Source organism: Oratosquilla oratoria, chromosome 20 (assembly GCF_046742065.1).
Source record: "Oratosquilla oratoria isolate Oo_2021 chromosome 20, ASM4674206v1, whole genome shotgun sequence".
NCBI classification, from domain to species: Eukaryota; Metazoa; Arthropoda; class Malacostraca; order Stomatopoda; family Squillidae; genus Oratosquilla; species Oratosquilla oratoria.
The window spans coordinates 44,359,751-44,386,192 of record NC_134796.1 but is presented as its reverse complement, the minus strand read 5'-3'; the positions used below and the strand labels follow the sequence as shown (position 1 = coordinate 44,386,192).

The 26,442-nt window shown below is 38.6% G+C and overlaps 2 protein-coding genes across 2 annotated transcripts in view; one reads left to right on the top strand and one right to left on the bottom strand.

Annotated features, from left to right (window-relative positions):
* Positions 1–8,419, top strand: part of LOC143036518 (uncharacterized) — a 70,068-nt gene extending 61,649 nt beyond the window's left edge. Inside the window, exons 14-15 of the mRNA XM_076203975.1 lie at positions 51–528; positions 1,928–8,419. Of these exons, the coding sequence (XP_076060090.1) occupies positions 51–528; positions 1,928–4,257 (2,808 nt within the window). The 3' untranslated portion in view covers positions 4,258–8,419. The remainder of the gene's footprint in view (positions 1–50; positions 529–1,927) is intronic.
* A 1,103-nt stretch (positions 8,420–9,522) lies between these two features.
* Positions 9,523–26,442, bottom strand: part of LOC143036285 (uncharacterized) — a 19,702-nt gene continuing 2,782 nt past the window's right edge. Inside the window, exons 3-4 of the mRNA XM_076203533.1 lie at positions 19,917–20,234; positions 9,523–10,322 (exon numbers count right to left, since the gene is read on the bottom strand). Of these exons, the coding sequence (XP_076059648.1) occupies positions 10,207–10,322; positions 19,917–20,234 (434 nt within the window). The 3' untranslated portion in view covers positions 9,523–10,206. The remainder of the gene's footprint in view (positions 10,323–19,916; positions 20,235–26,442) is intronic.

Genomic DNA, 26,442 nt, shown 5'->3' with positions numbered 1-26,442 from the left:
ATATACCCCAGGACTAGAACTTTTGTGTATGGTTTTTGTCTTACTTTCAGGTAACTCTTCAAAAGAAACCTGAAACTCCAGTCACAGCTGCTCCTCAGGAATTCTCTCAGCCTCCCCAAGCTCGACACGTGCCCAGCCTTGCCCCACGACAGGAACCTCAGCCCCCAACTTTCCCTGTTACTGATACCAGGACCACTCAGTCATGTGCATCTACTCCTGAGTCCAAGACTCCCTCAGTCATAGGTCCACCATTTACAAACAACAACACTGCCACTCCAGAACCAAAGGTTGAAGGAGGGGAGACCGTTACAGCACTGAACCGGGGACCGTCAACGGTGTCTGGGAGTGGGGGCTTGAGTAACCTGCTGAAGGGTATTGAAAAAATGGGCAAGGACAACAAGGGTTCCCAGATGGTTACCATTCGTCGGGTGATGGATCCGAACAATGCAGAACCTACTGTTACCATTACTCTCAAAGGAGACAAGCCAGATAAAGATAAAGTGCTCTTCACATTAGTCAATGGACAGGGTATGTATTATGTCTATAGGTATTGGGAAGGATAAGAATTGCTGCCTTAAGTTTCACTGACTAAAAATCTTGAGCACCACAGCATCTGGCAGTGGTTTCCAAGCCTTCCCGTATACGTCACTGGAAAGAAATGTTGACTTATTATTTATGTTGTATTAGTGTAGGACTTTTTCTATGTCACCAAATTAAAGTAGTGGGAGGGAGGCATTTGCCATTTGTCAGTTGTCCTTTTGTGAATAGGAGGAGGAAATGCAGCTAAAGTTGGTTGAAATTTTGGTTTGATCTGGAGAACAAGTGTCAAGGACTGCACCTCCAGATAAAATTTTTAATAGATTTCAGTGATGAATAGCAGGGAAATATTTATTTCTGATAATCTTGCAAGACCACTTGGAGGTATCCATTGTTGGTTCCATATTGGAAATAGATATACACAACCTCATAACTCTAAGGGCTCCTGAGGGAAATAGTTTACATTTTTTAGAAAGTGTCTGTGAAACATGTCATGAGAAGGGGTTAAGTGAGATATGGCTCGTTCATCGACTTAGTGGCCACCTTATAAATGAATGGAATTGGCTGGCACTGGCCAGAACCTGTTATGTACAACAAGTTTGAAAGGATTTAACCCATAGGACAGATGATGCCCTTCTCAGATTTTGTTCTAGCTAATACTGTACAAATTTGTTTGGCTTATGGTAGAATCTTGAATTTTATATGACACGAAGAGGAAGGGTCACTGTGTAAATGAAGTGGTTCTGCTGTGGATGTGCTGTGTCTTGCTGCATTGCTTCTGACTAAGGCATTGGGCAGGAGACAGGGATGACCCTTCATCCACAAGAGGCTAAGATAAGAGGGAAATAAGGGTGGTGGATGGGAGTGGAATGTGTGGGTGTGGGTGACTTTGGTTCCTGCCTTAAAAGGGGGAAGAATCCCTTGATATATAGAGAGATAGAATATCTTAAGAATGGATTAGGTGAGAGAAGGCTCATTCAACCATCTAGTAGCCATTCTATAACTAAATGGAATTAGCTAGTATTGGCCAGAACCTGTTGTGTAAAATTTTTGATAGAGTTAAACCCGTAGGACAGACGATGCCCTTAGACTGATCATCATCGATAAGGATTTTTAATTTTATGCAACACAACACTTGGTGCATTTTCTTAGTAAAACTTAGGTATATTAAGTTAGAAAGGTCATCCCTGGGCAGGGGACAGGGATGACCCCTCATACACAAGGATGTAAGATTAAAGTGGAAATAGGTTATGGATGGGAGTTGGATGTTTTGGGGTGGGCATATGCTTTGGCTGGCTACCTCGTTTATATGGGGGGAGAAGCCTATTGGTGCATAGATTGATAGAGATTTAGCTAGTCATTAATGTCTTACATATTTCTTTCTCAACAGGGGCAGGTGGAAAGGCTGGTAAGGGAAGCAACAATTCTTCATTTCCTATGGCAGACTCTCCAGCCTCGCCGGAACCTCTTGATCCCGAAGACGCCAAGAAGCTCAAGAAAAAACAAAAGAAAGAGAGGCAGAGGATGAGAAAACAGTTGGAACAAATGGAGAAGCAGCAACAAGGTCATATACAACAGCTTCACCTCCAGAAACAACAGGAAATGCTTAGGCAACAGAAGGAACACATTCGTCAGCAGCAACTTGCCCTCCAACAACAAGAGGAGGAGCTGTTACGACAGCAACAAATGACCCAGAACAACAACAATACCAACAATAACAAAAAAGGAAAGAAAAAGGGCAAAATCACAAGAACTCAAACTAACACAAACACAAATGTGAAGGCAGGAATCTCAGCAGTTGTGTATGATGCAGATGATATGTCCAAGACATACAATTTGCCGCCAGGTGTTACAATCAACAAGGTGGCTGGGCAACCTGGCATGGTCACCATTTCCAATAATATGGGTGGAGCCTTCTCACAGCCGTATCTACCGAACCCTAATCTTTATCCTGACCCCACAGCCACTGGCGGGCCTGCTGCAGGGTCAACCTTCATGCCCTTGCCTTATGTCAACACTAGCAGTTCGTCTGGCCTTAATTGGAACACAACAGCTGATGGTTGCGACTCGTACTCTAATAGTCAGAATGTTATTGTGGTAGACACGAATACCAGCACTGGTATAGGTCAGCAGCAAGCAAATACCGGAACTAGTCCATCAAAACGTGAAATGACGTCAGATGAGAAGGTTGCAGCCGCTGTCAATGGTGAAATTGATCCGAGCACTTTAAATAAAACTCAAAAGAAAAAGTTCAAGCGCATCAAGAAAGCTATTCAGGAGGAGAAGGAAAGAGAGGAACAGAGGCAGCGGGAGGAGGATGACCTTATGGATCAGGTGTATAGCATTGCCAAGGGAAGTAAAATTCAAAAGGAAAATAAACAAAGCAAACAACAAAATCAGCCATCCCAACAGCAACAACAGCAACCACAACAACAGCAACCACAGCAGCAGCAGCAGCAGCAGCAACAACAACAACAACAACAACAACAGCAACAGCAACAACAGCAGCAGCAACAGCAGCCACAACAGCCTCAGCAGAATCAGCAACAGCAAGCATCTCATCAACAGCAGCAGGCAAAAAGCAGCAAAAAGGGAACAAGTAAAGAGAAAGAAAATGCTTCAAAGCAGACCCCTGTAACTCAAACCGCTAGCAAAGTCAGTAAGCAGCCAAATGCAAAGGGAAGTAAATCTCAGCAACAGCAGCAACAACAGCAACAGCAGCAAGTGCAGAATTTGAAAAATGTGCCCAGTCAGCGACAGCAGCAGCAACCACTTCCACAACAACAGAAGGCAAAGCAAAATCAGAAGAATAATTCAAATGGTTATAGCAAAAACCAAAGCAAAGGAACAGATCTTAATGCTAGTGGATCCGTCTCGGGGAGGGTCACTGGCAAAGATAATACCCTACAAAATATCACCAATCAGCCCAAGAGGAAAAAAGCTCAACTTGTACCACAAAGTAGTCAGCACCAACAACAACAACAATTTACTGGCCAGCAGCCAAACCATTTAGGTAAGTCTCCACAGGAACAGCAGCGACCTAAAGCACACCAGCCCCAGCAACAGGCACACAACAGCCACAGCTATCAGCAGCAGCCACATCAGTACCCATACAATCAAAACCAATTGAGGCAATCTTACAAGCCTCAGAAACAAACTTCTCTTCCATCCAACCATCATTATCATCATCAGCAGCAACAGCAACAACCACAACAACAGAAACAGCAGCAACAGCAGCAGCCACAACAACAGCATTATCAGCCACAGCAGATGCAAGTGAGAGGAATGATTGACCAATCTTCAAATACTTTGACCCTTCCGAGGAATACCTTGTCAAGGAACCTCATCAGTCGGGATCCTCGTTATGCCCAATACCTTGCAGCCAATACCAACAACGACCACAACTATGCTTCCTATAATGGCACCACCACCTCTTCATCAGATGTGTTAGTAGGGGAGGAGGAGGAAAAGAAAATGCGTAAAAAGAACAAGAAAGGTAAGAAAGGTAACATTGAAGATTTGACAACCATAGATAGTGTCTTCACGCCAAAGGACGTGGCCGAAGGGGAGTTGGACCCGACAGAGAGAGACGTGGAAGCCTTCAAGAGGTTTTGCTACAATAATGTTCCAATCCACACTGGGGAGAAGCCAAAGGTGAGCTTCAGCATCAAAGATATTATGATAAAGAAGAGACCTGGAAATACTAATGTGTCTGGATAAATTGTGGCCTTTCAGTATTGTCTTTTTGAACTTTGAACAGAAAGCTTTGATAAAGAAATTTAATGCTATTGGAACTGAATGTACAGTGAATGGAATTAAATGGTGAAATTTTTTCATTACATGGAAGAATAGCATTGCAGTGAATGGTCATTGTATTGTAAATTGACAGAAAGAATAGGAATGGAATATTAAAAAGAATTATTGAGAATAGTGCCTGACCATACAGTATTGAAAAATGGAAAATATGAGAAGGTCATGCAAGGTTTAAGCTATAGGTATTGAAGGTATGCACTGGATGTATATCGTCAGTGAAATCTTAAGATTCAATTGCAAGGGAACATCAGTATAATGTGCAGCTATTGTCACAGAATGACCCCCAACACTCCAGTTTGTATTGATGGGTAATTTTGAGGTTATTTGGTATATATTTTTTTCTCGTTGATTCTACTGCTGTTTGTCAAGAGGAGCCAGTCTCTTCATAAGCAACTGGTTGGAGGTGATGCAGAACCAATATTCACATATGTACCACACATTTTGGATTTTCTTCTAACTGATTGGTGATGATGTTTAACTAGTATACACATGACATTGATGTGCGGTCAAGATCAGTCTCTTTTAATTAACTGATTGGTGATCCAGTATTCACATATCACACCACTACACAGAAATTTATGGTACCACACACTGACTTGAAAAGGTGTTTAAGTTCATTGATTGCCTGTTATCAACATGCAGAATTGAAGCTTTTAACATTTACAGTTAACAAAAGATATTTAACTATAAGAAATCAGGCTCTTTTGTTCACAGATTTGAGTGGTATTATTCAATTGCTCGTTCCTCAGACTTTACTAATAGCACATTAACTTGAAACAAGTTAAAATCAAGGAAAGTGTTGATCTATGACTAAAGTACATGTTTGTATGATACAGTGCTGAGCTGTAGGACATATGAAGAAATGGTCAGCCTTTGAATTATCCTCATCTCAATTTTTTTTTTTTTTTCCGTCTATAATTTGGTGAGATATGGAAATGTAATGGAATAATTTAGTTTCTTGTAAGAATGTTAGCATGCATTTGTGTGTGGATGTGTGAATTCATTCATGTTTGTGTATGCATGTGTATATGAAAGTGTACATGTGTGAATGTATCATTACATAGCACTGCAAACCTATTGGATTCTATGTATGTGTATAAATGGTATATTTTGTACATACAAGGTGTAAATGAACTGCACCTTTCTGAAATGGAGAATAGACACTGGTAAATAATGTACATATTGATATAATTAGATTGTAGTAAATGCCAGGTTAATTGAGTGCAGGAAGTGCTTGATTTGCTCCATCTTTTTATTTTTCTTACCAACATTTAAGCAGTTATTTGCTCGGGGAATTTAAGACCATACGTCCTTATTGATGTCACTGACTAGTGGATTTGAACCATGCTAATATTATCAATGAATTTATATATGCCCAGAGAGATGGTAAAAAAACTTACGACATTATCCATCTCTGAATAGAATATGCAGCAATGAAAAAGACGAGATGCTCAAAGAATATCAAGAACATAGTTTTCTGGAATAACCTGAAAGATGAAATAGTTAATTAAAAAAATGATAATGATAATTTAGAATCAAGTATGATTGATGAAGACATAGAGTTGGGATCCCATAAGGATAACTGTTTTCATGTACATAACAAGAATACCTTTGCCCCCCCAACATACACACACACAAATATGTATGTGTGTTTGTGCATGTGTCTATCATTAACATCAGGCAAAACTGAGAGCAACAGGTCACCGGTACACCCTAAACACCTGTCACCAATATTTAGCTTCTAGGATTCAGGGTTGTTTCTGGAGAAAAGAAAGATATTTCTAATAAGATGCAAAATACAATAAATAATAAAATCAATGATTCTGGATCTAATTTGTTTGATGCATGTACATATATTATTATTACTATTATGAGCAACGGGGTGTGCCATGAACCTGCTATGTGGGGGCTCGGCCCTTCAGGCGAGCTTGCTTCACTCGCTGGCGCCTTCAGCCAATCAGTTGTCCCCATTGTTATGTCACCACTCTCAGCCAATCAGTCATCTCTGTAGCTGTGACATCACCCTCTCTCAGCCAATCAGTGGCTTAGGGAATGTGTTCCCATGAGGGATTTCTGGTTTCCATTGTGATTAGAGCGATATCAACAGGAATTCTTTTATTATTATATAGATTATTATCATTAATATTATTATTATTAGGTTACTCACAGGCTGAGTGAGAGCATTGCTATTTGGGACAGATGTCAGGAGTCAAGGCAGTTTGAGTTAACTGGGTTCATTGTAAGGTTATGTGACATTTAAATTCCCTGCTTCAAAACTCCTCTGTTAGGTGGTACTTCCCTAACCCTTCATAAGAGGGGAAGTTCATCACATTAAAATGAATCAGATTGTTATCATTATTATTATTGTAATTATTATTACTGTCGTTATTGTTACTTTATATATACTTCTGGATCTGAGATACAAATCTGCCTTGCAGATGTTGTCTGGAACATGTTTCGTTTGTAACCCAGAGACGACCAATGTGTGTGTCCCATTGGGACCCAAGGGTTTCACTGAGCTGAATATAATCATCTGTTATGTACCAGAATAAAGTTCTTAAATATTACTTATGGGAGAGGCTAATGGAGAAATGTATACAAGTATTTCAGACCCAAAGGTCCTCCAAGCTCAATGAAATGATCATTCAGTTGCCAGAACAAAGTCATTAAGTATCCATTATTTTGTAAAATGGGTTATTGAACTTTTCAAGGTTTGGAGCATGTAGTATAATTTCACTATATCTCTTTGTTACCCTCGTGTCTCTCAACCACACTAGAAAGCTCCAGAAATTACTTGTACAATGATGTATACAATTTACCAGCACTAGTTCTCCATTTCAAGGTCCATCCACAGTCTAATCAGAAACTGAGTGGATAATACCAAGTTCCTCTGTGGCAGATATCTTCAAAATCTATGAGACTGAGGATAGCAGTCATAGTTTTTAAGGAAGAGGAGGAGGAAAGTATCATTTTTTTCACAACATGAGTGATTTGTATCCAAGCAGGGAACAGAATCACTTCTAGGTCAAGTCCACACAGAATTTGGTCCCAGGCTTCACCTACACATACTTGTAGATTTCTTAGGGCTGTGTGTAAGGTTCAGGCCACTGCATTTTCTCATGGTATAGTTAGTGAGATATACTTTACCATTACCACCAGTGCCCTGTTTGTGCATATATATATATATATATATATATATATATATATATATATATATATATATATATATATATGTGTGTGTGTGTATATATATAAAATGTGTGTGTGTGTATTTGTGTAATAGGAATGGTGATAATTTTGACTTAGGAGTCATTCAAATTTGTACAATTAACTTAGTAAAGAAAAGGTAATAGTTTTATGTGTGGATATCCTGTTTAATGTGTATGTATGTGTTTATATGTTGTATATATGTAGATACACATACACATGGACACAATTCACCTACACAAAATGTTTAAGAATTCAATTCATAGATAAGTGGAATTATTGGGTAAGTTGTATCTAGGCCAGAGCACAGTAGGTTAAAACGACTTTCTGTGCTCTTGTTTAGGTTCTAAATGATAGTGAATTTCCAGTGTTCTCACCAATCTCCATTTTATTCTGCTTGGTTTAATGCAGTAGAATTTTTTATATTATTATTATTATTATTGTTAGGAAGTATCAGGGTTATATAGCTCATAAAAGAAAGTGTTTGCTATTGGGAGAGAAAGTCGAAATGAAATTGTAAAGAAAATGCAAGAGTTTGGAAGGTAAGTGATGTCATAGAGGAACAAAGTTGGGAGGTTGGTGCTGATGTGGGCAGGTGATGAAATATGTAAAATAAAACAAAAAACTATCCTGTATATGGTGTGCAGCAGGTGATTCACAGTACTGTAGAGGTGTAGACAATTGGGGCTCCGCACAGCAACAGTAGTGTGTGGCAGGAGTCCCAGTGTTCTGGTTGGGTGCCGCTACTGCTTTGACTCATGTTCCTTAGGAGTATAAGTTTTAGATTGCAATTTTTATTTAGTCTTGTATGCCTCCAGCTGAGGGGTGAAACCTCCACATTAATAACGGTGATATTACTCCATCCTTTCTTTTATTTTCCTTAAAAGATTACAATATATATTGATAGTGACTGAAGAACACTGTTTACCACGAAAAATTATATAATGGTAATCTTTTATTTGTTTATTTTTGTTATTTAATTTATATATATTTTTTCATTTATTTTATTATTACTTTATTATTATTGTTATTGGTATTAATATTATTATTGTTATTTGTTATAAGAATGAATGAGACTGCAGTTCCATGCAGTTCACCTGTCATCCCCATCTATAAAGTTGTCTAACCTTTTCTTAATATAACCAATAGATTCAGCACTCACTACATGGTTACAGTGAGTCCTCATTATACGGTACATATGCATTCCTGAAAACCTTACCACAAATTGAAATTACCGTATACCGAACCCAAGTTTCGACTTATGGCAGACGTACCTTCTCCCTGCTCTTTCCTCTTCAAAATATCTAATTTTACTTCCGAAACAACGAGCGAATATCGTATATGAATTTTTCTTACTGTAAATAGAACTATGAATTTTTCTTACTGTAAATAGAACTATGAATTTACCGGATAAAGAATTACTGTATAAGGAGGACTCGCTGAACTAAGTCTTTTCCATTTGTTGACCACTATTGGTAAACCAGTTCTTGCCTATTTCCTTCCTAAATTTGAATTTGTCTAATTATTGTGAGTCCTGCCCTGTTGTCATAATATGATGATATTTTTTGTGTCGCCCTTGTTAAAGCCATTGATCCACTTGAACACCTCTATCAGATCATCCTGCACTCTGCTTCTTACCAGAAAGTGTAAGTTTAGGTGCCTAAACCTGTTCTCATAAGGTAAATTTCTGAACCCATGTATCATTTTGATCATCTCTATACTGATTCTAGTAAATCTATATTCATTCTATAGGATAGAGACCAAAACTGTACCACATTATGTGGGAGTTGGAATGGATGAGAGTAGGTGTGTGCCTTTAACTTTGATATCTCCCTTATAAGACAGAAGCCCATGGTATATAGATAGATATTGTTATTTTCATATACAATATCTAGCTTGCCTATTTAACAATTGAGGCAGTTGCAAAGCTGTCATTATAAGATAGGTATAATTCCAAACACAATTGATTTTTTCATACAAAATTTATTGAGGTAAGTGCTACTTGTTTTGTAATGCAAGTATTTGCTTGAAGCATATCTACTTCACATATGAATGAAGTGTCAATCTCCTCTAATAGCTGACAGGCCTTCTCCTTCACACCATGTCAGTTGTGGTCCCCATAAGTCACATTTTGTATATGCTCCAAATCTTTCCATCATTACATAATAAAATGCATATATTGATGTAACATTTTCCATTTGTAATGTTACAGTGAACAGTGTCTGAAAGTATTGGGTGATGCCTCCATCTGTGAAGAGCAGAAAGCAAAATAGTCTTCAATCAAACAAGTCAACTTATGTCTATGAATGTGGTCATTCTTGACACTGACAGGTGGGAAAGACAGTCATTGTGCCAGTCAACAAAAGTGACTTGTTTGTATGAAGGCTATTTAACCATAGCAAAGAGAAAGGCTTTGGTATGGGAAGACAAGATGTCATACCATCAGATTCACACTTTCAGTGGTGAAAAATAGGTGGTGGAAAAAGTCTGAGAATAACCATAACAAGATTGGTGAAAAATATTGAAGTATATTTTGGAGGCAGTGCTGCACTAAATCCTGTATCCATGATGGAATAATTTCTTGAGTAGAGGCTGGAGAAGATTTTGATGGAGTGTGCTGGAGATAGAAGTGATAGCATTTCTTGCCCACTATTTTCCGAGTCCTGAATGGGCATAGGGTTGACCGTGCTTGCTCCCAAAGCGAAAGTGGGGGATTGGAGAACTCCATCCTGGTGAATGTGATGACAGATCATTTGTTGGCAGAACTGTGGATCCAGAGTAGGGTATGGAAAGATTACACAATGGAAAAGGTCTTACAAATTAGAGATTGGTCAGACTAACTTAGGGGAGACTTAATTTCTCCAGTGATGCATTTTTCAACAACAATAGTAATCATCATTAAACAGTTTTAACATAAATTCACCAGCAGAAGATAGTTAAAAGAGCAGGTTTAATTTTTTGGGGGGAAATAATGTGTATAGATCATTGTGTGAGTAGAAACACTTATGTCAGTATTGTCAAATGCATGTGTTTACATGCACACACACACAACTAGGTAAATACAGAGTGGTGGATGTCTGGAACAAATTGGACGAAACAGTGGTGTGTGCAAACACCATACAAGAATTTAAGAGCAAACTAGAAGTTGTAAGATACAAAGACAAGTCACTACAAGCATAGCTCCCCTTCACACATACACGTCGGATTGACAGCGAAGATTGGAACTCCTGAAAAAAACACGCAATTTTAATTGATTTCAGCGGTGAGGGAGTACCTGTGTTGTATTAGTAGGGAAGGGGAAAGCTCATTGTGTAGTGGGTAGACGAATAAAAAGAAGGGGAGGCATTATTGAGGAAAATGGAAAAAATTGAGGAAGGTGAGGAATGGGCCTTGGAAGTCTGAAGGGGTATCAACAAAAGGTGTGCAGACGACACAGCTGAGTTTGAACAGGTGAGCAAAAGTATTAAGAGTAGGAATATAGATAAGAGCAGCTCAATGGAAAGAGGAGATAATTACTTCTATAGATTTAATGAGGGAGGAGATGACAACCTCCCCCGACTAGTAAGTGTAGAGGAGAAACTAACAAAAATGAACGAAACATGGGAGGTTAGGTTTAGCCAACTCACACTAGTTATGCAAAGAGTTGATAAACTGGAAGAACTAAAAAAGGAAAATCAAAACCTAACTAAAATAGAAGAATTAAAAAGACAGTTAAGAGAACTAAAGGATGAAAATGAGGAATAATAGAATAAAGAGTCCATAGTAAAAGAGGTAAATGGAAAAATGTCCAAGAGAATAACAAAATTAAATTTAGAGACATAGTGAAACAACAGATGAAAGAACAAACTAAGGACACAGTTATTAAAGTGATGAGCGAGGAGAATATAGAGACTTAGCAGATAAAAAGGAAAGTATAATTAGGAATGGAAGAAAAGCATAATTCCAATAGGACTACAAGAGTAAAGGAGGAGAAAAGTAAACAAGGTATTAAAAATAGTTCAAGAAGATAAACAAGAAATTGAAGAACTATACAGATTAGGGAAATGCAATATAGACAAGGCAAGACAAATTAATTTCTAAACTTTGTAAATTACACACAGGAACCCACAGTCGGAGAAAGAATAAACTTCGAATAAAGAAAAATCCTATATTTCGGCTATCAACTGTAGCCCTCTTCAGGAAAGTACATAAGATAGAGAACAGAGGGGACTTATAAACTACAGTAAGAAGAGATGTGGACAGTTGACCTCACTCAGGCGCGGGGCAAACTGGGGTGGCGGGGGAGGGAGGAGGTGAGGAGAGGGGAGGATGTAGTGTCCGCACCAACTTGGCAACTGCTGCGCGTGAGATTATGTCAGGTGTCCACTGCCCTTTAGAAATATTAATATTAGGGCATTCCTCAATTAATGCTGATTCGACTATTTTTCTCCTGAAACCGCAGTGGGACTTGAACACTAATCTGGCCTTACCCCAGTCGAAAGAATGATTCTTATTTTTGACATGAAGAAATACAGCCGAATTTTCTTGCCCATACCTAATTGACCTTTTATGTTCTGCCAATCTAGTGTTCAGGTCTCTCCCGGTTTGACCCAAGTAAACCAAATCACAATCTTGGCAGGGCAAACAATAAACACCAGGTGACTCAACTTCCTTCGGTTTTTGTTGAACGTTCACAATTTGCTTACGCACGGTGTTAGGATAGTGATAGGCAATAGTGAGACGCTCATGAGGAAACAACTTATGTGCCTCCTAAAACGGCATCGGGGGAAGAGAAAGAACACAAAAATATGTTAGAAGACACAAGGATAACGATAGATAAGATAATGGAAGATGGAGGAAGAATAGTTATAATGGGTGGCTTTGACTGTAAAGAAATCTGCTGGGAAGAGATGACAGTGAAAGGGGGAGACGACCTATGGGGAAATGTACTATTTGATATAATTATAGAACATACAATGACACAATCGATGCAAGAGAAAACTAGGTATAGAAATGAGGAAGAACCATCGAGACTGGACCTAATAATCATACCAGAACCCGAAATAGTGGACAAGATTGAATATAAGACACCACTAAGTAAAAGTGACCACATATTAGTTGAATTGGAACTAAATGAGGAAAAATACCTTGAAAAAAACAACAATATAGAAAGGGAAGATTGATATGTATGGATTTTTTTTTTTTATAACATAAAGATTTTTTTTTTTTTTTTTTCAAAAAGCAGACTGGGAAAGGATACACAAAAAGGAAACAACGGTAGAAGAGAAATGGAATATTTTGAAAAAAAAAAAATATATATATATATATATATGTATATATATATATATATATATATATATATACATATATATATATATATATATATATATATATATATATATATATATATAAAAGAGGAAGCAGTTGAGAAATGGGATATTTTGACAAAAAAAATTATAAAGAAGGGGTGGAAAAGTGTGTTCTAAGACAAAAGCAAAAAAAAAAGGATATGTAAAATATAAGTACAACAAAAGATATAGGGAGTTATCCAAGCTTTAGCTTGGATAGAATGAAAGACAAAAGACCTGAAAAATGGAAAATATATACTAGTTAGAGAAATGAATATGTACAAGTGCGCGGAGAAAAAAAGAGAAAATACGAAAAGGATGTCATAGAAAAAATTTAAAGAGTAACCAACCAAAACTATTTTTAGATCTGCAAACAACAAACTGAAAAACAAACAAGAATTAGTGAAACTACGGCAAGGAGTTGAATACACAGAGGAAATAGAAATGGCAGAAATTATGAAGAAGCATTTTAAATCAGTGTTAACGAGGAAGAACATACAACCTAGATATGTCGAGTGGGAGGAGAAAGACCCCCCTACGAAAGAGATGGAAGTAACAAGGAAAGAAATAATGAATCACTTGAGTAATCTCGATGTTAGAAAATCGCATGGACCAGATGAAATGGCAGACTGGATTTTGAGAGAATGCAAGAACGAACTATATATATATATATATATATATATATATATATATATATATATATATATATATATATATATATATATATTCTAATAAGAAGTTCATTGAAAGAAGGAAAAGTTCCAGAAGATTGGAAAAGAGCAAATATAATACCTATATGTAAAGGGGGGAAACAAGGAAGACCCTACTAACTATAGACCGGTCTCTTTTACAAGTACATAAACCAAAGGCTTTTTCCCCCTTACACGGGGGGGGGGGTAGCCAAAAAGAAAAGGGCATAGAAACAACACCCACCCATTCCATTCCCTACATATTCCACTCCCCTCCACCCTCCTCCCTTCCTCTTATCTTGGCTCCTCCTGGATGACGTATCATCTCTGAATCCTGTCCACTGCCCTGGGTCAGAAGCAGTGTCGCAAGACACAGCACCACAGCAAGGCCGCTTCATAAATTTGGCGACCCCCCCCCCCCTCTCTCCGTCCCCTCATGCAGAAAAGGAGAGGACGGGGAGAAATCCCTTCGGGCTGCGTCAATTTTTTTCTCATACATACTTCCTCACCCCCATCCCCCACCCACTCCCCCTCAGGCATCACAGCCTCATCCATACACAACCCTTCTCCATTCACCCCTATCATCTGTCCCCTCACGTCCTTCCCCAACAGATATTCCTTTCTTTTGTAATGCCCATTTTACCCCATCCATCCATCTCATCCTAGGACGACCCTTCATATTCACTCCTTCCACCTCTGCCTTCCACACCTCTTTTACTAATCTTTCTTCACACATTCTTTCCAGGTGTCCAAACCATCCTTTTATTCTTTCATCAATCCTATCCCCCAGCTCCTTTTCCACCCCTATTCTCCTCCTCACCTCATTTCTCACTCTATCTAGCCTAGTAACCCCTATCATACTTCTCAGACATTTTATCTCAAACACATTCAAACTCCTTCTCTCTTCCTCCCTTACGTTCCATGTTTCTACCCCATACAATGCTGTTGGCACAATCACTCCTTCATATAACCTCCTCTTAGCATCCATTCCCAGATGTCTATTTCTCATTACACTTTTTAATCCACCAAGGCATTTACTCGCTTCTCTCAATCTACATTCTACTTCCATCCCCACTCCTACCTTTCCTGCCACATTCGCACCGAAGTATCTAAAACTATCCACTTCCTCCAGTCTCTCACCCATAATGCTCACTTCCAGCCTGTTGTCACTCTCTCCCCTTTTACATCTCATCACTTTACTTGTGCCCACATTTATCTTCAACTTCATTCTTTCACACACCTCAAACTCTGTCACTAACTTCCTCAATCCCTCCTCTGATCCTGCTACAAGCGCAGTGTCGTCAGCAAACAACAACTGGCTTATTTCCCACTTTTCTCCATTTTCTTTAACCATCTCCAACCCCTGACCCACTACCCTTGCATTCACCTCTCGCACCACCCCATCCATGTATAGATTGAACACCCAGGGCGACATAGCACATCCCTGACGAAGTCCCACCTTTACCTCAAACCATTCACTCTCTCCATTTCTAATCCTAACACAATCTCTACTACTTTCGTAAAAACTCTTGACTGCTCTTAACAGCTTTCCTCTTATCCCATATATCTGCAATACCTCCCACAGTGCCTTCATGTGTACCCTGTCGTAAGCCTTTTCCAGATCCATAAAAGGCCAAAAAAACATCCTTACCTTTTTCTATAGCTTTCTCACATATCTGTCTCACCACAAAGACCTGATCTACACAACCCCTACCTGTCCTAAAACCACACTGCTCCTCACCTCTATTCCTCTCCTAATCCTCTCAATCAAGACCCTCCTATAAGCCTTCCCAACTACACTTAACAAGCTGATCCCTCTGAAACTACTACACTCACACTTGTCCCCCTTTCCCTCCGGCACTCTACCCTCTCTTAAACAAACATTAAATAACCTCACCAGCCAGTCCACCATAACTGTACCTCCTTTCTTCAGACATTCTGCATGACATCCATCCAACCCAGGTGCCTTACCTGCTCTCATCATCTTAACAGCTGCTTTCACTTCATCTTTCCCTATTTCTCCTCCATTTTCCTCACTCATCACTCTCATTTTCTTAGCGCTTCCCACTGCAACTACCTTTCCCTCTCTATCCTCCTTCACATTTAGCAACTCCCTAAAATACTCTGCCCACCTTCCTCTCACTGCCTTCTCTTCCATTATCATCTCTCCATCTGCACCTTTTACCTTTTCTTCTCAACTTGATTCGCCTCCTTTCCCCTTTTAATTTCTTTCCAAAACATATTTTTATTACTTTCAAAAATTTCTGTTATACACTTTCCCCATTTCACATCTGCTCTCCTCTTTGCTTTCTTTATCTTATGCTTAACTTCTCTTCTCTTTACTTTGTACCTCTCATACGATTCCCTCGTCCAAATTTGTAACCAATCTATGAAAGCCTGCTTCTTCTCTTCTACACCTTTCTTTGCTTCCTTATCCCACCACTCACTACCCTTCCTTCTATTTTCTCCCACCCTCCTTGTTCCACACACCATCTTTGCACATCTTATGGCTCCCTCCTTGAACCATCCCCATTCCTCCTCCACTCCTAGCTCTATCCTTCACTCCCTCCCACTCCTCTCTCAGCTTCTTCTTGCACTAATTTTCCTTTTCTTTCTCATTTAAGCAGTTCACTCTAAGTACCTCCCTATATTCTGCCCTTTTCCTCTTTCTCCACCTATTCTCCACTCTCAACTTACCTTCCACCAAAAATTGATCTGATATTCCCCCACTCTCTCCCCTTAGAACATGTACATCCTTAACTCTTCCTACCATACTCCTGGTCACCACTATATAGTCCATTAACGCTCTATCTGCCATCCTTCCATCCACCACTCTCTCCCATGTGTACTTATGCTTGACTTTCTTCCTAAACACTGTATTTGCTATCATCAACTCTCTTTCAAGACACATCTCCACCATCAATTCTCCACTACGATTTTTACCTGGAACTCCATACTTCCCAATCACTCTTACAAGTATGGTAGCTAAAATTTGTGAAAGAATTATCAAAATTAGATGGGCAAGACATTTGGAAAAAAAATGTACTAAATCCAAGGCAACTTGGATTTAGACAAGGAAGATCATGTGTCACAAACTTGATGTGTTTCTATTCAAGATTAATAGGTGTAATACAAGAAAGAGATGGATGGGCTGATTGTGCATTTCTAGACCTGAACAAAGCTTTTGATAAGGTGCCACATAAGAAATTGCTAAAAAAAAAAAAATAATAATAGAAAATGCAGGAGGAATACAGGGCAAACTGCTGAAGTGGATGGAAGACTTCTTGCATGAAAGAAAAATGAGAGTGGTGATAAAAGACAAACATTCTAATTGGGATGAAGTGATTAGTGGAGTTCCACAAGGAACAGTTTTGTCACCAATAAAGTTTGCTATATATATATTAATGATATGGATAAAGGAATTGAAAGTTATATGAACTTCTTTGCGGACGATGCAAAAATACTGGAAAAATGAACTCTGTAGAAGATTGTGAGTCGCTACAGAGTGATCTCAAGAAAGTATGGGAATGGAGTAGGAAGTGGGAGATGGAATTCAGTATCAAGAAGTGTAGTATAATGGAATTTGGAAGAAGAAAAAAAAAGTATAGTGGGATCATATAGATTGGGAGAGGAAGAACTTAAAAAAGTAAAAAATGAGAAGGACCTGGGAGTCATTATTATGAATAATATGTCCCCTGAGAAACATATAAACAAAATTTTTGGAGAAATTTATAATCTAATAAGAACAATCAAAGTGGCATTTACATACCTGGACGAAGAAATGCTGAAGAAAATACTAGTCACTTTGATAAGAACAAAATTGGAGTATGCAGCGACGACGTGGTTACCAAGTACAAAAAATGTATAACAAAACTTGAAAGAATACAGAGCAATTATGAAATTGGCACCAACGCTCTCAGAACTATCACATGAAGAGAGGCTGGCAAAATTTGAGCTACAGATATTGGAGCAAAGAAGAGAGAGAGGAGACTTGATAACTATTTACAGAGTCATGAAAGGCATAGAAACTATTGATAGAGAGGATCTAATAAAATGGGATAATAGACATACAAGAGGACACGGAAAGAAAATCAAGACAGTTATAGAAGAGACCTGAAAAAAGAACAGCTTTCCCCACAGGGTAATATACGTTTGGAACATGTTAGATGAAAATATGGTGTGTGCAAAAACGGTACACGAATTTAAAAAGTGTAGATAAAACGAGATATGAAGACGGGACACCACGAGCATAGCTCCCCTTCCCGTAAAATACAACTAGGTAAATACACACACACATACACACACACACAGGTGAGTGAAGGTTAACTTCTTCACATATCCTGGCTTTGTTATGAATCTCGTTTTGGGGTCCTGCAATTCCACATCATCTACAAGGACATCATCTACAAGGACAGCAAGATCTTGAGATGAGGACTGGACATCTAGAAGAGGAAAAGCAGAAGCTACCCCACCACCTTTAAGTGGTGTTCCTTAGGACCTGTTTCCACTTGGGGATTGTCAAGCATGAGACAGGAACTAAGATTGACAATATATTCATTCACTACCAAGCTTTCTTCCTACTAACAATAACTTCACTCATCCACTTACACCCAAAAGTAACATGGCAATGGTAGGGTTAGGAGAACTCCTTCAGTTGCATTCTCACTCTGACCCATGACACTCCTGTAAATTAGAAAAAGTCACCTCCACCTCCTTCCCTTACTTCCCTAAACCAGAGAGCAATTTACAGTGAAGTAGTCACCATATCCAACGTTATCGAGAAACACCAGTATTTAAGAAGGAAATAGACAAGAACTGGTTTACCAACAGTGGTTAATGAACTGAATAGACATAGTAATTATGTAGTGAGTGCTGTAATAATTTGTTGTTTTAAGAGATGAGATGACTGTGGATGGGGATGACAGGTGATAAGAGATATGGAACTACCTAGCATAGGCCATATGGTCACTTGTAGTCTCCTTCATTCTTATGTTAACGACAGCAACTCCTAAACCCACTAAGTGAATCTGCATTCCAGAACCTACCAAACCCTACCAGGCACCAATTCGACTAATACCTGTTAAATGGACCCTTAATTGGATTATCCAAAAAAATTTGGTCCTAAAATCCACTAATAACGAATCTAAAGAAATACACTGGCGGCACCGTATACCCAAGAATAAAAGCATTGGTAAGCCACCGTAACAACAATAGCAATACACACACAAACACTCAAACTGTGGTGAGCAAAGAGTTGTGTGTGTGAATATGTAAGGTCGCACAACATTACCCATAGATCAGGCCATATATACATATATATAAGCTCTGAGTTCTCATCCGTGAGGGTAATAGCTGTCGATCATGTGTCCAACAAATAATCCAAGAATGTGGGAAATAACGTATACACATGTAAACACACACACACAGCCACTCCAACTCTGGCAAGTAAGGAATTGTGTGTGCATGTGTGATGTCAAAACATTACCCATAGATCGTGCCATTATATATATATGTATATATATATATATATATATATATATATATATATATATATGTATATATATATATATATATATATACATATATATATATATATATGTGTATATATATATATATATATATATATATACATATGTATGTATATATACATATGTATATATATATATATATATATATATATATATATATATATATATATATATATATATATAGCATACATACATATACCAAGGCTTTTTCCCCCTTCCAAGGGAGGTAGCCAAAAAGGGGAAGGCATAAAAACACTCCCACCCATTTCATCCCTAAATACACTCCACACCCCTCCCACCCTCCCTCTCATCTGAGCATATATATATATAAGTTATGAGTTCTCATCTAGGATGATAATAGATGTCAATCTCGAGTCCATCACGTGACCCAAAATCACACACACACACACGCACACACACACAGAAACATACGCACACAAACAACAACAACAGCAAGAATATAAATTAATTTGAGGCAAAGTTTAGTAAATGAAGACAGAGACGGGACCCCATGAGGGAAACCCCAACCCGTGTACTAAAATCTAAGTCAACGTGTCTAAGCTAGAGCCCTATGGGGCTGCTGAAATCAGTTGTTAGGAGGTTGCTGGAAAGTGCTGAATACATGGCGGTATTCCACTTTCCTTTATCCTTCCAGTAATCAGATGTTAACCAGAGTTAAAGTGGTGCTGGACTGCCTAGACCTGACTACTACAGGGGTGCTAGGGTCAGGAAATGTTAAGAAATGTTAATCTAAATAAATACACCCACACACAGCCTACTAAGACCTGTGTGTCAATGTCTTTTGGAAAACTCACCTTGTCGGTTAAACAGTGCCAACAATTGATCCGCATTCATGTCTTCTGTCAGAACATCTTGAGACGTAGCAGGACCTTCGAGCTCGGGGAGAAAGGCGGAGAGAAGGGACGCCGTGGACAGCCTGGACGAGCTATGAGGAAGCACGGCTGCAGCGGCCGCAGCCGTGGCGGGGTCGAGCGCGTCACTGGCGGATGCGGCTGGTCCGGAGCGGGGAGGGAGTTCCAGAGCCTCCCTGCTACTACTGGCAATTATTTCCTTTTCCGGGTCCAGGTTGGTCCGGAGGTCGGTGAAGAACTTGCGCATGTTTGATAGTACACCTGGAAGAGGGAAGCAAAGTTTGGTACGAATGTCGACAGTATTTTGCTCATGTTTTGTTGACATGTGTTCGGCTACTGATCACTAATGGACAAAAATACCGCCGTATGACGTCATTTTCTTCCAGGGCCGGTGACCAATTTGATCAAATTAGAGGTGTGTGCGTGGGGGGGGGGGCACTGCATCTCAAGGGGGCTCCGAGTGGAAGTTTTTTTGGAGCCCAGGCTTCAACTTACAATAGAAAAATAAATAAAACTTTCTTATTGTTTTTCAGTATTTGTTATATCAAGTATTTTTTGTAAGACAGGTAGGTTATACGAAAATAAAACCTCAATTTCGAGCTATTGTGGAGTAGAAGCCCGGCTATAAAATTTCTAATTGGGCCTCACAATTCCTGGTACCATCCCTGTTTTCTACGCAAGAAGATTGGGTGATTAACTTCTCATTTGGTAGTGGAAGACGTTGGGCAGATGAAAGACACGATAACTACCGAGGAGTCCCGTGGTTGTATAAAGGTAACGCGCGTGGTTGGAAATCATTAGGGAGTTTCAGGTGCACAGACTCGAATTCTGGTCCCGGCACAGATGTTAGGAAGGTCAATATCCACTGATTAATAGTAACCATGCAGTGAACACCGAAACTATCGGTAGTTCTAAGAGCTCAGATAACTTTAAGGATAGGGATGACAGGTGTTAAGGGACATAGTGTAGGTCTTATGGTCTCTTGTAGTCTCCTCCATTCTTATGTTCTTATGTTACCAACCACAAAAACAACTCCTTTCGTCAGGTACTGCTCCAGTTGTGAGTGGGAGGCGCAGTTCGAAACTGAAAACCGAATCAAGCAAAAGAGGTCTAACAGGTAAGTGGTCATATTATTTTTTATATTTTTTCTCGTATGTTATAAAGAGAGGAATATCAGCCTACACACCTCCGATCCTTAGGGTGTGGGTATTCAGAGTGAGAGCCAACGTTGTGGTCACTGGTTTATAAATCACAAATCTTTTATAGATCACAGAATCGTTTGTAAATCAAAACTAACAACACAGTTTTACAAAGGATTACAAAGGCGGAGCATGCCGACAGGAGACCTCCTGGTCCATATCTAGGTCGGATGCGAAAAAAATCATAATAATAAAATAATAAATAAAAACTATAATGTAAATTACAAATGAAATACATAAATAAATGCATAGGTATAGTTAAATAATAAACAAACAGGTAAATAGTAAATGATAATAAATTGACATATAACTAATAATAAATGAAAATCAAACAGACAAATGATAACAAAACAAAAACAAATAATATAAAATAAATTATAATCAGTTGGAGCAGAAGGACAGACTGGAGACGGAGAATCTACATATTTTAACTGCTAACTGGAGTAGTTTTTGACTGCAATTAGTAGTCGAAATATACAGACTCCCTATTTCCAGTCTTTTCTTCTGCTCTGACTGTGATGTAAGTTATGAGTGAATCGTGCGTAGAGGAAAACCAGTATATCAAATATCTATTTAGTTTTCCAGAGGAAAAAATATAAGTTGTTCGAGTCTTACATATGCAAATTATATAGAAAAAAAAAGTATGAACATTTGATAAATTCAATACTGCTTGGTCTCCCGAGGTGACAAGGGTTTACTAGATTCCGAGAAGTGGTGGTCATAATAAGAACGCTGGAGAGAAATGTAGCACAGCAGTAAAAGGTAAGAGCGGAAGAAGCGTTGATAAAGCTTAATTGTACACCCCAAATCATGTATATACATACATACATATATATATATACATATATATATAAATATATATATATATATATATATATATATATGTATATAAATATATATATATATATATATATATCAGAGCTGGGCGCATTACCACCGGACAGGTAGTGCGTTGCTGAAAAAAAAAATATATATGTATATATATATATATATATATATAATATATATATATATATATATATATATATATATATATATATATATACGCATTGTATGTACATATATATATACCACAAGACGAAAATGTAGTAGCACATTTAGTAAATTGTTTTAAATAACCCACTGTCGGAGAAACAAAGCAAAAGAAACAGACGAACTGTATATTTTGACCACTACTTTGGTCCTCTTCAGCAGATAGGTACAAGGTAAGATGTACAAGAATATATGCAGTGAGAGAGGTACAAAGTGGGAACAAGGGGAGGTGGCTCAAGTCACATGTCCGAGGTGGGGCGGACTCGGGAATGGTAACAATTTATCCACAGCATAAGTTGTTATACAATCAGGTGACCATTGCCCTTTTGGTGTGTTGAAATTTGGCAAGTGTTTGACGAGGAAAGATTGGAACAAACCAGAAATAATTTATAAATCCAATTGTAGCTTTAGGAGAAAGATAGTCGAATCTTTCCTCATATATTACAGCCCTTGTTGCAATTGTCAATATAGGCGAATAAACCAAGAATGTTTATGGTGTCTAAAAGGAAAAGTTAAGATTGAAGAAGAGGGAATAAGATGAAAATGTTTCGAGGAGGATGAGGAGCCTACGCCATGAGGCGCTGGGTAAGTTGCGGTCGAAGCAGTCAATTTTGCCCTATTATGCTCTTGGAAGGTTGGGGCACGTGGCAGTCACTGAGAGGAGTGCGGGATACGAATCCTCAACCAAGCGAATGAACGTCCAGCACGCATCCTATTACGTCACCAACGCACTATTACTTAGTGTATAGAAAACGGTAAATTTCTCTTTTAGTGTACGATGTTGACATGGAGTCTTGTTGGGAAGACAGTGGCGTGTACAAGATCATGACATGCATATATATATAAGTATCTATTCACGCTGATAAGCGAGGTGGTAAATAAGAATAAGCGTGTCATTGATGCAAAGTGGGAGGAGGGACGTCTTCAATAAAGGCTCCAAAGAGAAACGCTAGAAAGAAAGCAAATTCATTTGTAAAGGTAACTTTGGATGATGACGTCAGCATACTACAAGAACTTGAAGTATTTAGGTTAAGAAGATATGTACAAGGACAAGCATGGGCAATAGTAATACATGCATACATACATATAGCAAAGGGTTTTTCCCCTTTACAAGGGAGGTAGTCAAAAAGAAAAAGGCATAAGATCATTCCCACCCATTCCATCCCTAAATACACTACCCTCCCCTCCACCCTCTACCCTCCCTTTTATCTTGGCACCTCCTGGATGACGGGTCATCCCTGCATCTTGTCCACTACCCTGGGTCAGAAGCAGTGTCGCAAGACACAGCACATCCACAGCAAGGCCGCTTTATTAAATCGGCGACCCCCCCTCTCCCTCCCCTCATGTAGAAAAGGAGAAGACGGGGAGAAATCCCTTCGGGCTGCGTCAGATTTTTCTCACACATACTACCTCATCCCCCATCCCCCACCCATTTCTGTTAATGCATCACAACATCATTCATATACAACCATTCTCCATTCACCCCTATCTTCTGTCCTCTCCCGTCCTTCCTCAACAGACATTTCCCTCTTCCCCAAAGCCCCTTTCACCCCATCCATTCATCTCATCCTAGGTCGCCCCCTCATGTTCACTCCCTCCACATCTGCCTTCCATACCTCTTTTACTAGTCTTTCTTCACTCATTCTTTCCATGTGTCCAAACCATCCTAATACTCTTTCATCAACCCTATCTCCCAACTCCCTTACCACCCCTGTTCTCCTCCTCACCTCCTCATTTCTCACTCTATCCAGCCTAGTAACCCCCATCGTACTTCTCAGACACCTCATCTCAAACACATTCAAACTCCTTCTCTCTTCCTCTCTTATGTTCCATGTTTCTGCCCCATACAGTGCTGTTGGCACAATCACTCCTTCATACAGTCTCCTCTTAGCCTCCATTCTCAAATGTCTATTCCTCATTACACTTTTTAATCCACCCCGTCTAGGGTATTGGCTGCATGTTGTTATAGCAAAGTAACATGCAGTTGATACTTTAGGGTCTATATGGGGCGCCCCTATGGACCAGAGCAATAGTAATAAAATCTAAATATAACTCAATCAATGCAGTAATCAATAGGACATGGAAACTAGAGAGAAAAGACAAATAAAAAAATGTTTGGCTAAGGAAGGATGCAACAGGGGAAGAAGCTAAGAAAAGAAAAAATACTGATATATCAGAGGTTGAATCAACTATATTAAGGAAAAGACTTGCATGAGAAGAAAGAAGTCATGAAACAGAAGCAGCGTATCCTGATCTTGATGTAGTACCATAAGCAAAATTAGAAATCAACGATGACTTAACATTTCTAATCCTATTCACGACTTGTATGTTTGTTCTGCTTGCCGCCAGGCGATTTTATTCGGGTATTACCCCGAGGTATTGTCCCAAGTATATCATGTAAGACTGTATCATGTTATCTCAGAAAAAGAGTAAAGTTAAGTTTACATCTACTACAGGCGCTCCTTTAGACATCTGATGTTGTTTTTTCTTAAGTGTATATATATATGTATATATGTATATATATACATATATATGTATGTATATATATATGTATATATATATATACATATATAAGTACATATATGTATGTATATATGATATATATAAGTACATATATGTATGTATAATACATATATATATATATATATATATATATATATATATACAGTACATATATGTATGTTGACTATATTATGATAAATAAGACTGAAGGTGGAAGAAGCAGACCAGGAGTAATGGGAGAATTTCACGCTTTAACGTTTCGACCCGCAGGGTCTTGATCACAAAGCTAACAACTCAAACGTCCATGTATAAAATATCCTGTTACGTTTGAGTTGTTAGCTTTGTGATCAAGACCCTGCGGGTCGAAACGTTAAAGCGTGAAATTCTCCCATTACTCCTCGTCTGCTTCTTCCACCTTCAGTTTTATATATGTATGTACATATATATGTATATATATATATATATATATATATATATATATATATATATATATATATATATACAGTCACTATCCGAGTTACTACGCACGCGAGTTACGACCACCCGTACTTACGACCATGTCTAGCAGATGCCTATTATGAGTTTACTTTATGTGTCTGGCAGCACAGCGCATAAGATATTTGTGGCACCCCGGCATCGCGTACGACAGTTATGGCGGAGATGGAAAGGTTGCTTTATACGTGGTTGGAAGATAATGAGCAAAGAAATGTGAAAGTGATGTTGCAAGCAGTGCAAAGTAAGGCTACAAGTTAATTTCGCATGTTGAAAGAACGTGCAGGTGAAGAATACGCTTCACATGAATTCATAGCGAGTGCTGAGTGGTTTCGTCGCTTTCGAGAGCGTTACCAGGTTCATCACGTGTTGTCGAAAGGTGAAGCTGCTAGCAGTGATGCGCCTGCAGCTAAGGCATTTGTGAAGGAGTTTGATCAATTAATTAAGGATGAAGGATATTTACAGACTTACGACCACGTCTAGCAGATGCCTATTATGAGTTTACTAATAAGAATACTCTATAATAAGTATTTTCTTTCTTTAACCTACCACATTATATCAACAACTAAACAACTGAAAACAATGCTGTATACAACTGTAGGAGAGAAGCCAAACGCAGGGTATGGGATCCAATGTATTTAACGATTTGCCCAGCAGGGCTTCTTCAGAAATAACATAGTGGACAAACATTTGACTCCTTATATAACCCGAGCTTGCGGGGAGAAACGAACATGAAACTGGTGTAAACACAATTTGCGTAAATTGCTTGCTACTTTGTTATTAAAATTGCTAAAGGTTTATCTATTGTAAAAAAATCCATTGTTTTGATTTATATTATCAATGAGAGATATAAAAGCAGATTCAAAACATCTACGTTTCATAGTATGGTTTTCATTATTAATAATCTTAGAATTATTCCAGTCAGCATTGTGACCTGTATCGTATCTATGTCTAGTAATGGCCTTACTCATATTGTAAGTTTTCATATCATATTTATGTTCCGATATTCTTTTATCAACACCACGGAAACTCTCACCAATGTAGACCTTTTTACAACCTAAACATGGCACAAAGTAAACACCTGCTTGACGAACATTTTCCCTACTTTTATTTCGGCTTTTTATAAGATTGCCAACTGTTACCGAGCTGGTGTTAATGCTGTGAAAACCAGCTCGGTAACAGTTTTCAATCTGCTTTTATATCTCTCACTGATAATATAAATCAAAACAATGGATTTTTTACAA